General features: G+C 28.8%; 1 protein-coding gene across 1 annotated transcript in view; it reads right to left on the bottom strand.

The window, feature by feature from the left end:
* LOC117169075 (transient receptor potential-gamma protein) overlaps positions 1–14,198 on the bottom strand; it is a 145,816-nt gene that overhangs the window by 9,760 nt on the left and 121,858 nt on the right. The window contains exons 9-15 of the mRNA XM_033355190.1: positions 12,418–12,702; positions 9,891–10,024; positions 9,673–9,805; positions 6,977–7,172; positions 6,650–6,844; positions 6,284–6,499; positions 2,369–2,729 (exon numbers count right to left, since the gene is read on the bottom strand). Of these exons, the coding sequence (XP_033211081.1) occupies positions 2,369–2,729; positions 6,284–6,499; positions 6,650–6,844; positions 6,977–7,172; positions 9,673–9,805; positions 9,891–10,024; positions 12,418–12,702 (1,520 nt within the window). The remainder of the gene's footprint in view (positions 1–2,368; positions 2,730–6,283; positions 6,500–6,649; positions 6,845–6,976; positions 7,173–9,672; positions 9,806–9,890; positions 10,025–12,417; positions 12,703–14,198) is intronic.

Below are 14,198 nucleotides of genomic sequence, written 5' to 3'. Positions count from 1 at the left end.
GATTATACTTCAGATGACCACCAAAAATTTTTAAATGGAAAAAAAATAATCAGAGAACGTTGGAGGGAGGACTTGCGGCTTGTTTTTGAATATCGTCACCGGCTTGTTTTAAAATATTTTCAAATGAAAAAATTACAGAATATTGACAAGAGTATACTTAATAATGCACAAAAAGTTTAAATACATTTGCTTTTACGCTGCAACCTTTACCATAAGAAATCTTCCTTGATACGCTGACAGGGACACTTTAAGGAAAACTTTTTAAGATCCGGATAGTTGCTTTATTATATAAATTTTAAAAACAATGAAACATTTTGGAACTCTAAGGTAGAACTATTTTTCATTTTTAAAAAGACATTGAAATTTAAACCAAAGAAGATTAAATTTCAACAAGGAGAGTTAAATTTTCTAGCTTAAAGACAAATGTTTCAAAAAAATATTTGACTTTTAAACCCGGAAACAATAACTAATCATTTTCAACCACGAGCGATGATTTTTTAACAGAAGAACTACATTTTTGACTAAGTTTCTTAATTTTCAACCTACGTAGAAGAATCTTCAACCTAATGATCAAATTTTCTAACAAAAAATATTTAACTGAAACGAAACCTAGTTGCAATTTTTCAATAAACACGTTGAATTTTTAAGCCAATAGGTAGAATTTTTAAGAAGGAAAATTAAGTTCCAAGTAATAAATATGAATACTTAAAAAACATAAGAATGCTCGATAAACACATATTCATTTTAAAACAAAAATTTGTATTTTTAACTAAAAAAGATTACTATTCTGTTATTTATACCGAAAATTTATACGGAAAGTGACAAATTTAAAAAAAAATCCAACCAAAAATGGAATGTTAAATTTTTCGGTTAAAAAATGATTATCAAACAATAATAAAAAAAGAATCTAAAACGAAATGGTTTAATTTTTCAACCAGAGATGAATCTTCAAAATATAAAATAATTTTTTAACAAAGCAGTTTAACTTTCAGCTTCATAGATTAGTTTTCAATGAAGAAGAAGAATTTTCTTCTAAAAAGACGAGCGTTCAGTCATATAAATGAATTTTCAACCAAAAATTGAACAGTTATATTTTCAGTTAAAATATTTAATTTTCTACTAACAAAACAACGCTAAATTTTACCAAATCGGTTAAGTTTAGACAATAAAATCAATTGTAAATCAATTAATTCAACGTTTATCAAAACAGTTGTACTTTCAACCAAAAATATGATTCCTCAGTGGGAAATTTAATAGTTAAATTTTGAAAGAAAAACACTTTCGCAAAAATTTTAATAAAATAATTCGATTTTTAGCCGAATATTGGAATTTCTTAAACATAATACATAAATCCAAAAAAATGTAACAGTTAAAGTTTCAGTTAAAAAATTTATTTTCTACAAAAATGAGACATTTCACTAAATAGTTGAAGCTTAAGCCAATAAAATAAATCTTGAACAAATGAGTTCCAAGTTTATACAAGTAGCTGAAATTTCAATTATAAGATAAGAATTTTTAGTGCAAAATCGAATAGTTAAATTTTCAACTACAGACGATAAATATTTAACGTAAATTGTCATGGTTACATTTTCATTTAAGAAACTAAGTTTTAAAGAAAAAAACCATTGTTCCAAATTTTAAACAAGGAATTTAATTTTTGCCTAAAAAATTAAATCCCGAACAAAATAATTTAATTTTCAACTAAAATCTGGATTCTAAACAAAAAATATATTAGTAGTGGTAAACTTTTTAATTAGAAAACTATTACTATCCGAAAAGACAAACTTTCAACAAAGCAGTTTAATTTTCGACCAACGGAAATTAATTCTGAGCCAAAAATATATTGGTAAAACTGATAAAATTTTCAATCAAAAAGAGTCAAATTTCAAAGAAAAATAGTTGGTTTTTTCTTATTGATTTCTATTACTACAATTCGCATTTAAGCAAGAAAACGAGAAACAGGGGAATTTTTCTTAAAAACAAGCAAAAGGAGAGGAATTATTTTAAAAAGGGGGAAGTAAGGGAAATCGGTATAAAGTCATCCTTATGGCAAGTGGCACACACTTATGGCACTGCTGTAAAGCACGCTTTAATTATTAGTTATTATTTATATTTAAGGTGACTTATGTAATCAGGATAATTAGTATTTGAAAGAAAAAAATAACTTAGAAAACTTAAATATGAAACGATTTTTGATATTTCAACGGAGTTGTTGGTAAGACTAGGCATAATTCCAACATTTTGTTTTCATTACGCGAGACGATATTTCTCACAAAATTAAAAAACAATTCTAAAAAATTTCCGGATTTCCGGTCAGTGGCTACCTTGAAAAAATCTAAAATAATTGATGATGTCTTATAATTATTACCAATGAGTCTGGAGACTCTTCCAGCTTTAGCAGCTTCGATGATAGTCCCCCAGCGTCTTTTTCTAGATCCGGGTCTTGAGTCTCTGCTTGGTCTGACTCCAGTTCCAAGTCCTGGGACACTATTGGTGCTGGTGTGATGAGGATGCTTTTTAGCAGTGGTACCAGATCCAAAAATAGCACTGAGAGTACTTCCAAAAAGCTCGTGAGATTGTTCGTCACTTTGAGCTTGTTCTAGGGAAGCTACAAATTCTGAAACTGGTGGGAGAGGCCCACTTCCAGAGGGTTGTGAAGCGATATTGAAACCCTTCATCAGCCTTCGCTCCTTCTGACGATTCTTCTTGCCACCAGCACCTATGGACAACTCTTTCACGCTACCGTCTACAAGGCAAACAGAAACCAAGGGGAGAACTAAAGGAACTACAAAAAAACTGAAGAATAACAGAAATAAATTATAAACAAAATAAATTAGAGCGAGGCACCAAATAGTACCAAACACATGCACTGGAAAAAGATTCGTTTATTAAATGTGTGAGAGGAGGCTGAAATTAAAACACATAAGGAAATTTAAGTGCTCAACTACTTAATATATCTTTGGAAAAACTGCGAGATTTAAAACAAATTTTAATTTTGCGCCGAGTTCTATGCACTTATTCCTAATTGAATAAGACAATAAAAATGGAGAGAAAATTCCAAACATATTCTCAGTTAACTTCTCTGTTATAAAATAAAGAATCTATTAAAAATTTGGTTGGATTTTGAAAGTTTTTATGGAAATGCCCTGAAAATTGTATTCCAGACAATTAGGTGAAAAATTATTAAAAATCTCACCAGAATTTTTCGACAATTTCTAGATTTATACTTTTTCAAATTTCTCAATGATCTTTGAAATCTTTTTTTTTCACAATCTATGTAACTATGCGATGCGTAGCAGACATGCTCACTAATAAATACTCTTTGTTTTAGTATATTATAGAGATTTTCTTTAGACACACTTGAATTCATTGAATAAAATAAAATTCCTTCGAAGGCTCATTGAATTCCTTTCAAATATTTTGTGTTCTTTAGATTCTATATATTCTTTCTAGTTGTTTTAAACTCTTTTTACTTCCTTAACATTTTTTTATTACTGTATTTCTGTATTATTATTTCGGATTCCATGAATTTTCAGGATTTTTCTAAATTCTGAAATTCTGAAATAAGGCATGTTGAAAGGATGATTTTCGCTGATTTGCATTTTTTGTTTCTGAATTATCTTCATTCTTTAAATTCGTGGAATTCTCTAAATGATCTAACTTCATGGAACACTTTAAAAATCAGAGAATTGGAATTTTAGGAATTTAAATAAGATTAAAATCTAATTTAAAATTCTTTTTAACGTCCAATTCTTAAGTTAATGTATAGAATTCCTGAAAATAAAATCAAGAATCCAGCGACCAAATTTTAACAAACACCATAAAAAGCTCTTATTGCAATTTGAAAACAAATCCCTTAAACAAAATTTTCAACAACAACAAATATTTTTAGAGAAATAAATATAAGAAAAGAAAAATGAGAAGGCAACCAACCAAATCCCCTTTAAAGGTGAGGATCATCTATTAAGAGGATTTCGTTGTTTGCCTTCTATTTCTTTCCCTCTTTTTAATTTTTTTAAAACATTTTTTGTTGGAAATTTTTGTTTAAAGACATCTTTTTATATTACAATAGGAGCATTTTATAGTGGTATTCCAAATTTGGTTGTTGTATTCCTGATTTTCGTTTCATAAATTCTATACAATAATCAGCGAATTGAGAGAATGCAGATAATTCAGAGAATCCAGCTATTTCGAAAAATTCAGTAATTTTAAAGAATTCAGCAAATTCCTTGAGTTCAGAAAATTCAAAGAATTCAGCAAATTAAAATATGCAGCTAATTCAAACACTTCAGCAAATTTGGCGAATTAAGAAAATGCAAGGAATTCAGCAATTCTATGAAATTTAGCGCATTAGAGGAATTACGAAAGTTTAGAAAATAGAAATAATTCAGACAATTCAAGGAAGTAGGCAAATTTGGAAAATTCAGGAAATAGGAAGAATTCCGAAAATTCCTGGCATTCAGAAAATTTAACGAATTCCGCAAATTCACAGAATTCAAAAGTTTATGGATTCTAACAATTGGACGTATCAGAAAATTCAATGAATTAAGTAAATTTAAGAAATTTAGTACGTGAAATGAATTCAGCAGATTCGTCGACTTCAACAAATTCTAGTAATGTAGAATGTTCAAGGAATTAAAAACATTGAAGAAATTCAGCAAGTTTAGCAAATTGAAAGAATTGAAGGAATCTAAGGAATTAACAGAATTTAACAAATTAAATAAAATTCAAGGAATTTAGCATATTAATGGAATGTAGCAGATTGAAGGAATGCAGCAAAATTCAAAGAATTCAGCAAATCCGAGGAATTTAAAGCATTAAAATTATTCAATAAATTAAAAAAAATCAATGACTAGAAGGAATTCGGAAAATTAAAGGAATTGATAAGATTCAAGATATTCAGCACATCGAAGGAATTCAGCAAATTTAAATGATTTAGAATATTGAAAGTATTCAGAAATTTCAGAAAATGGAAAGAATTCAGGAAATTCAGCAAATTTAAGGAATTCAAACAATTAGGAGAATTTAAAGAATTTAGAAAATTCGAGGAAATTATAGAATTCAAGGAATTTCCGGAATTCAGGGGATTAAGCAAATATAAAGAATGAAGAAAATTCATTTAATTAAAAAAATCCAAATAATTTACGACAAATTCAGTGATTTAAGAAATAAAGTGAACTTAAAGAATTTAGAACATTAAAGGAATTGAGGAAATCCAAAATATGAAGAACATTAAAGAAATTAACTATATTCATGAAATGAAAAGAATTTAGGGACTTAAGGGATTAAAAAAATTTATGGAATTCAAAAAATACATGAAATTCAAGGAAAACAGAAAATTTAAGGAATGCAGTAAATTCAAGGAATTCATTGCATTCAAGAAATTCAGCAAATCGAAGGAATTCAAGGATTAAAGCGAATTCGGTGAAGTCAAAGAATAAAGAAAACTCGAATTATTGAGCTCATCGAAGAAATTCAGCAAATCTAAGGAATTCAGCGCATCGAAGGTGTACAAAATGTTCAGAATATGGGGAGCATTCAGAAAATTTAGGAAATTCAAAGAATTATGAGAACTCCAGGAACTCAGAATAGTCTGAAAATTTAAGGAACTTAAAAAATTGAAAGAGTTTGGAAAATAATAGGAATTTCGAAAATATAAGAAACTTAAAGAAATAAGAGAATCCATGAATTTAGAGAATTGCAAGAATGAAGCCAACTGCAGGAATTTATTGAGTTTAGGATATTTAGAAAATCTGAAGAATTTAGGGAATTCAAGAAATTTCGCAAACTTATATAATTCAGGGAATAAAAATAATTGAGGAAGTTCAAAGAACATCGAAAATTCAAGGACTGCAGCACATTTAAAGAATTCATCAAATTCTAAGTATTCTAAGAGTTCTAGGAATTCATCATATTTACGAAATTCAGGGTATTCAAAGACTATTGAATTTCCGTGATTTTCGATAATTCAAAAGAATCTAAAACAGTTTGAAAGCTTTTCCCAAACTTTACAAAAGAAAAAAAATGGATATATCTCCAATAAATCTAAAAGAATTAAAAATATTTCTAAACAATATATAGAAGTAGAGAAATTTCCGCGCCAGGGTAGTCTTTTGTAAAGAATCTAGAGAGTTTTATTTTAACATGGTCGGATACAAATTCTCGAAACTCAAATTATTAAATTCGTACATTATTTAACTAATCCCTTCCTTGTTAGAATTTCCAAAGATTAAAATAGCAATAAAAAATAAAAAATAAAAGTTTCCTGAGACTTACCAGTGGCGCCGGATGCCGTTGAAGTGTTCATCCCCGAATTTTTGAGGATCTCGATGAGCTCGCATCGAAAGGCGCTGATGTCCTGCTTGATTTCGTTGACGTCATCCTCAGTCACTCCCTCTCCCTCAGTTTTTCTTTGCTCTACAGTTACGTATCGTCTTACGAGATTCCTCATAATGCCTTGATATCGGTAATCTCGCTTCAATCCCTGCTGTTGTTTTCTCTGGAAAAAGAGAATTGCTCCGCTGATGAGATCTGTAATCCTTAGAATTTTCCATATGTTTTTTCTTCTCTGAAAGAAAAACGTTGTCGATCATTTTCTTCCTTTAAAGTTCCCGAAATTATCCGGATAATGAAAAAACGAAATCCTTACCCTGATTGTTCGCATGTGTTCCTTTTTCGCTGCTCTACTGTGGCCACAGAGTTTTTTATAAATCCACATTAGGATGTATCCGGCACTTTTTGGCGTAGGAATGATATTGAAGGGTGGTGGGACAGTACCACCTTCCTCAAAATAACTGATCCAAAGTTTACTTCTTGCAAATTTCCACTCGACGTCGGCCCGTTCCTTTAAAAATTAATTTCTTAATTTCCTGAATGTGTTTTTTTAGTTGTAATTAATATTTATTTTGAAATTAGTGTTTAAATTTGAGAGACAAACATTTCATAGCAAGTAAAGGCGTAAAATTGTTCATGATACCGAAATTAGCTGGTAGGAGTGATTCATCATTGCAATGAGGAGATTTAGTAAGACAACGATGTTGATTACGGAATAGGTTCCAAACATGAGCATCCCCCAAAATCGAGTGAAGATTTTTATGCCATCTAATTCGAAACTTTCCAGATCCACTAATCCAAAAACAGCCCAAAAAAGCGTTTGTATGGTCTCGAACAAGCTTTTTGGAAAATTAAATAAAATCAGACTCTTTACGAGCAAATAATAATTACAATAAATAATTATTGATTGATTCTTTTTTTCTGAAAAAGTTGTGATGATCATATGTCGCATATGTTTTTGTGGAAGGCCTGATTGATTGCTATTAATTTTTTTCATCAAAGATTTTCAAGTTATTAATTTTTATTTTGTGATAAAATTTATTTCTGAATGTTTCTAAGCATTATTAATGAAAGAGAAAAATCTAATTGAAAACGTTTTTTATATTAGGAAATAATTCTGTTCTCAACATTTTTCTATAGCTTGTAAACTTGCACAGAAACCTGAAACATTTTTATTAACTATGTGTATACAGTATACAGTTTTGGTCAAGGTGGGCCAAGGAACTCACAAAGATTATTTTACTTAGTAATAACACTGAAAGGTGTCTTTGTAGCATTACGAAAAAAAATATTTTGATTTATATTTTTGTAAATTTCATGAAAGTTGAAATATATTTCATAGAATAAAGAAAAATTAGGTATCTTTAATTTCTAGCTAAAATTGCAAGAACAAAAAATTCTATTTTATTTTTTTTATTTTGTGATGTTTTTTATTTAACTTAAGAAATGCGTATATATTTTCAAGTATAAATAAAATTTCTCTATTTTTTTGCGGATCCTGTGTAAACGAATTTTTAAGGATCTTGTAAAAAAATCACTCATTTTTCAGGATCCATGAAAAATCTTTTAACTAAAAAATATGTATATATTTAAATAGTTAAGTAAAAAGAGCACCATAAGATAATTTTTTTTTTTGCAACTTTACGTAGAAATGTACAAAAATAAATTTTTCGTCATTTTTTAAATCTTATATTCCGACGAAAAAATTTTGTAATTACATTTCATGCTCCAAGATTTACTTTCATAAACTTTGTCCAGAAAAAAGTTAAAAAAAACATTTTTTCGATAAAAAATATTTAACAATTTAGAATTTGAAAATTTTCAATCGGCTTGCCCAACGACGATAAATGTTTTGACATTTATTTTAAAATTTGTTTGTAACGCCATAAAGAAAATTTTCAGTGCTACTACTAAGCACACTAATAATTTCATGTTTTTTCGGCCCACCTACTACCGGTAGCATTAAAAAAATTACAGGTATTAAATATAAAATTCTTGGCAAATTTGAATTAAAGTTTTGCAGGATTTATTAAAGTTTTCTGAATACTTTAAATTGTTCAAAAAGATATTAAATAGTTTTGAACAGATTTGAAAAAGGTTTATATTTTGAAAATATTTCAAAAAGTATAAAAATGAAATATAGATTTTAGAAGATTTCAAAGAAAATCCTTTTAAGAATTTTGAAATATTTCAATAAAATGAAAAAAATGTTTTAAGATTCCTGTAAATATTTAAGATAATTTCCTAAAATTTGGAAAAAAATCCAAACAATTTTAAAGCAAATTTTTTCAATGTTCCAAGATTAAAAAATCTTAGAAAAGTAAGTTTGAAAATATTTCAAAATATTTTAAGTCAAATACAGATATTGAAATATTTAAAAAAATTCTGAAGCTTTTAAGGATTTTAAAAGGTTTCAAAAGATTTTCGAAATATTCAAAAAATGTCTAAAATATTTTAAGACAATATTTTCCATTTTTCTAAAGTAAAAAGAATAGTAGGGAAAATCCGAATGAATGCAAAATTTATTTGGAAGGTATAGAAATTTTGAACAGATACAAAAAGATAAAAATTTTCAAAATCGTCCATAAATTCTAAGCCATGTGTGAATTCTAAAAGATTTCAAACAAATATTTGAAGGTTTTCAAGAATTTTGGAAGATCTCAAGAAAATAACAAACTTTTCTCAAGATCTCTAGACAATTTGTTTAGATTTTTTTCATTTAATTTTTAAGTGAAATTAAAAAAGATGTGAAAATATTTCAAAAGATTTCTCAAAATGTAGAAAAAAATCTAAAAGGTTTGAAAAAACTTCTGTCATTTTAAAACATTTTTGAAAATCGTAGACATAATTTGTGTCAGTCTCATATATATTTGGAAATTTATGAATGAGTTGAAAATTTTTTTAAACCGTTGGAAGATTTCCGAATATTCGTCAAATATTTTTACAATTGTTCTAAATCGTCTATTTTGTAGAAATTAACTTCTTAGTTTGAAAACTGACCTTTTTTGTTAAAAATTTGATATTTTTTGTATTAAAAATAAAACTGTTGGGTTGAAAAATTAAACATTAATAATTAACATTAAAATTTTAGTGCATTTAGTTAGTTTTATGGTTTTGACCAGATAAATGTCCTGAATAATTTAATATTAATTCTTTTTTAGTCTAAAATTCATGTTTTTTAGACGAATTTAATTTTTTCTAGTTTGAAATTAAATATTTTCGATTAAAATATAAATTTAATTAAGCAAACATGAAGTTTTATTTGAACTCTTTTCATATGTAAAGTCGATCTTTTTAGATTTAAATTTGAATAAGAAATAAGAAATTGCTAACACATACTTTGCAAATCTTCGCCAGACAATGCAAGCATTTGGATCCATGTTGGTCACGTTTGCATTTTGAGGATGAGGCGATGCAGTTGGACACTTTTTCTTTTCTAAATCGGCATAGTACCATAAGAGTTGATTGAGTCCTGAAACCCAAACATAAAAAAGCACTTAGAATAAAAACTGAGCATATTAAATTGGCATATAAAAAGATTAAGGTTTATTACACACCACAGGAAAATGCGAAGAGAACGAGCACGTATAAAAAGAAGAACTTCATGATGTCCATTACCATTCTTGATAGAGAAACTTGAAGTGGACCCAAGTACGGATTCACGGAAAATATGTAGACTAGTTTCAAAGAACTGTACAACAACAAATTTTCTTTAAAAAAATACATACCGGGATTATTTTAATGGAACGAGTAAATTTTATTATTCTTTGCAATATTTATTTCAGGTAAGATCTAAGACACAACTTTCAGTTCTGATAACAATGGTGCCTTAGGGTGCCCCATATAATATTTTGTTTTCAGATATTCTAAATCTTCAACTTCGAACGTTTTTTCTTTTGAAGGGAAAATAATCTTCTTTTTTTGCCATGCAACATTTGAATTATTTTTCTCGTAAAAATACTTTGAGTTTGTAAGTAACACTCTTAAAGGTAAGATTTTATGATAAATACGAGATTAAGATGCCAGAAATCGTCACTAAAAAATTTTTTTAATGGTGAAGCTCTCGGGAAGTATTACTTGTCTCACTGACAAATATTTGTACTACTTATTGAAAATGTAAAAAATTCTTGTTCTATAATTAAAAAAAAAATTTCTTAAAAAAAATGATAAACCGATAGCATTATTAATCGTGTAAGTGTAATTTTACGATTCGCGGATAAATATTATTTTTAATGTGAAATATTACTTTTGAATTACTCTTTATTTTTCAGTTTTTACCTTATGTCAGTTAAAAATTTAATAAAATATATTTTACGTTAACATATTCATATTTTAAATCAAAATCAATTGAATTCAACTTAAAAATACGAATTTTTAACCAAATAATTGAATTTACGACCAAAAAAGATTTTTCAATCAAGAAAGAAAGAAAATTTTTAATAACTATTTATTTATAAAATTTATTGGTTTTTAAGGTTATATAATATATAATTTCTTAAGGATTCTGGAAAATTCAAAATGAATTTTGAGGATTTCAGATGTGCCGAAAAAGTATCTCGAAAATTATTAAGAACGCTTTTTTAATTTACAGGATGTTACGAAATTTTAAGAAAAATTTGAATCTCTTTAAAACATATTTATGAGTTGTAGAAGTTTTAAAATATAAAAAAGTAATTGATGAATTTGTGGTATTCTTTAAATGGTTTAAAATAATCTGTATCTCTTAAAAACTTCTAAACTTCTGAAATATCTTCTAAACTGAATCGAATAAATTATAAAATTTTGAAACATCTTTTAAATTTTTTTTAAATATCCTAAAAACTTTCAGATTGTCTTTTCCAAATGTTGAAAACCTTTAAAAGTTGAAAAAAATCTTTTTAAACAATGATTTGAAATTAACTTTTCAACTTACAAAAATCCTTTTAGATTTTTTTAAAGAAATCCTAATAAAATTATTTTATTATTATTAAAACATTCAAAATTCTCAAAAAGTTTTAAAATTTTATTTTAAAATCTTTATAAAATCTACATTTTGATCTAAATTTTTCGAAATCCATGAATATTTTTAATTAATTTTGAAATGTTTCAAAAATTACAATTAAAAAAAAAATGATTCAAATTTTATATTTCCGTGAAACCTCTCTTAATTCTTGAAAAAAAAATTGCGGAACGTCAAATAAATTATGTATTACAAGCCAAATAATGTAAAAACTTCCTTATATGTAAAGTAAATAATATTTCCTGAAAGTATTTTATCATTTGAAAAAATTTTTGTGGTTGAATGTGACTTCTTGGTTTAAATTTTATCATAAAATTTCAACGTTAAGGGTTTTATTACCCGAATTAAAAAAAAACTTTATGACGAAAAAAATTTAATATGTGCATGGCATGCTGAAAAGGAATTTTCTGTGTTGTACAATATGGAATAGGTGTAGAAATTAAAATTTAAAACCATAAAAAATGGAATTTTTAGCAATAAGACCTCCATAACCATCGTTATTGTATATTTTTTATTCTAGTTAAAATAGGGGATTATTTTTTGCAAAAAAAAAAGAAATTCGTGAAATCGAAGGATTTCATGAGGCACCCTACTGTGCCTGCCTACTCTCAAAGGGATACCGCTAATTGTGAATTTCATTTTCGAGAATCGGATTCATAGTCCAAAGGTTGCATGTTCGATTGTCGGTTTCTGCACTTTTTTATTTCATTTATTGAAATGTTTATAAACAAAATTCCTTTCAATAATATTTAAAAAATTGCAAATATTAATTTTTAATGTATTTTTTTAATGATAAAACTGACTTCTTTTAACTTGCCTTAATTGTTGTTTTTCGTTAAACTGTATGAGGCCTAAAGCGAATATTGCAAAGTAGATCTTCTTGAAAACGGCGATAAATCTAAAATTACTGCTTTGGCTAAATAATACTCAGATGAATCAGCTTTCAATAAAAAAATGATGATCAGAAACTATAATTCACTATAGGTGGTTTCCCCTCGTTAGTGAAAAAAATATAAGAAGCAATAAAAGAATCATAATTTTCTGATTTCTGATTTGATGAGATTATATAAACGATAATAATGAACCTGAAAATGTTGGCAGCTGAGAAGAGTCCTTCAGAGATAAGCATCGGGTCCCACGTGTCCCACTGTTCTCGTTGAAGTTCTATAACGGAACCGGGTTCACGGCCCTCATTTTCCTTTTGTACCCTATAGTAAGCGACCACCCTCAGTGCCACTGTCGCCACGTATAACGAGTTCGTTACAAAATCGATCACGTTCCACATGTCGTTCACGTACTCCTCAAGGCCCACGTCCCACAATTGCTTTACCTCAGACCAAATCAGTCCGGAAACCCAGGCCAATATTAACCTGCACATTTATCACAGCAGAAATTGATGAAAGTGATACTTAAATTAGCTTCAATTCCATCTTCAACATACACAAATTCTGAGATGGCTTCATTTTTTCTAAGTGTTGCCGTATACAAAATACTAACTTGATCTTCTTTAGAAATCCTACTGACCCACAGTGAGAAAAAATGACCATTTTTGTTCCAAATGTTCCGTAAGGTCAGATTTAAGCATAGCCTCGACTAAAAACCCTCATTGCACTTTTTCCAAGAAGGGGAAGTGAGAAAAAAAGATGGGTGGTGAAATGAAGAAAGTGATGAGAAATAAGGGATGGGGAAGTAGAAAAAGTGATGCTGAATAAGGAAACATAAAGTAGGGAAATTAAAGGAGGGAATTGGGTGAGCTGAGGGGAAATGGGAAGTGAAGCGAGGGTATGTAAGAGAGATGAGAGAAGGGATAGTAGGAAAGCGATGGCGAAATAAGGGGACAGAAAGTAGGAGAAATTGGGAGGAAAAGTAGGTGAGGTGAGGGGAAATAAGAATATAAAAGTAGCGGAAGTAAGAGAAAATGAGAGACAAAGTAGGGGTGGGAAAGTAGGTGAGGTGAGGTGAAGAGAAATAAGAATATAGAAGTGGCGGAAGTGTGAGGAAATTCGGGGTGAAAAGAATGGGAAATGTAAGAGAAATGCAGAGGTATTGAGGGGAGTGTTTTTAGGTAAAATAAGGAAGAGAAAATGGGGGTAGTGTTTGGGGAAGATGGGATAGAAAGTGAGGTAAGTAATCAAGGAAAAAGGGGAAGTAGCATAAGTGAGTCGAAATGATGGGGGAAATGAGAAAGAGAAGTATAGACGGTGAGGGGAAGGTATGTAGGAGAAATAAAGGGATGACAAGTAGGGAAATGAATGGGAAATAAGGGTATGAAAAGTAGGAGGAATTGTGGAAGGATTGTACGTGAGGTTAGGGGAAATAAGGATATGGAAGTAGAGGATATGAGACGAAATGAGTGATATGAAGTATGGGAAATAGGAGAGAGAATTAAAGAAAATAAGGGAAATGTTTGTGGGTGAAATAAAGGCGGGGAAGTAGGCGAAGTGATGTGGAAAATGGAACGGAAATCAGGGAAAGGGATTGAGGAACTAGTGGAAGGATAGTAGGCAAAATTGGGTCTTATAAAGTAGGTTAGGTGGAAGGGGGTGGATTATGATTAGGAAGTTAAGGAAATAAAAGAAATAAGCACTAAGAAGTATGGGAGGAAGTGAGAGAAAAAGATAGGAGATGAAGTTGAAGAAGTAAGAGGAGCGGAAATAAGGGAAGGAGAATTAGAGGAAATGATGGAAGGAAAACTAAGATAAGTGAGGTGAGGGGAACTAGGGGAAATAATGGGAGGCAATTTGTGTAAATTATGGGAAAAAGCGGGGGTGGGAATTAAGTAAAATGAGGGTGGGGACTTAAGGAAAATCGAAGAGAACTAGAAAAAGTGAGGGAATGGGAATTAGAGGAATTACAAGATGGCTGG

Source organism: Belonocnema kinseyi, chromosome 3 (assembly GCF_010883055.1).
Source record: "Belonocnema kinseyi isolate 2016_QV_RU_SX_M_011 chromosome 3, B_treatae_v1, whole genome shotgun sequence".
Taxonomy (NCBI): Eukaryota; Metazoa; Arthropoda; class Insecta; order Hymenoptera; family Cynipidae; genus Belonocnema; species Belonocnema kinseyi.
This window is presented reverse-complemented; position numbering and strand designations above follow the sequence as displayed.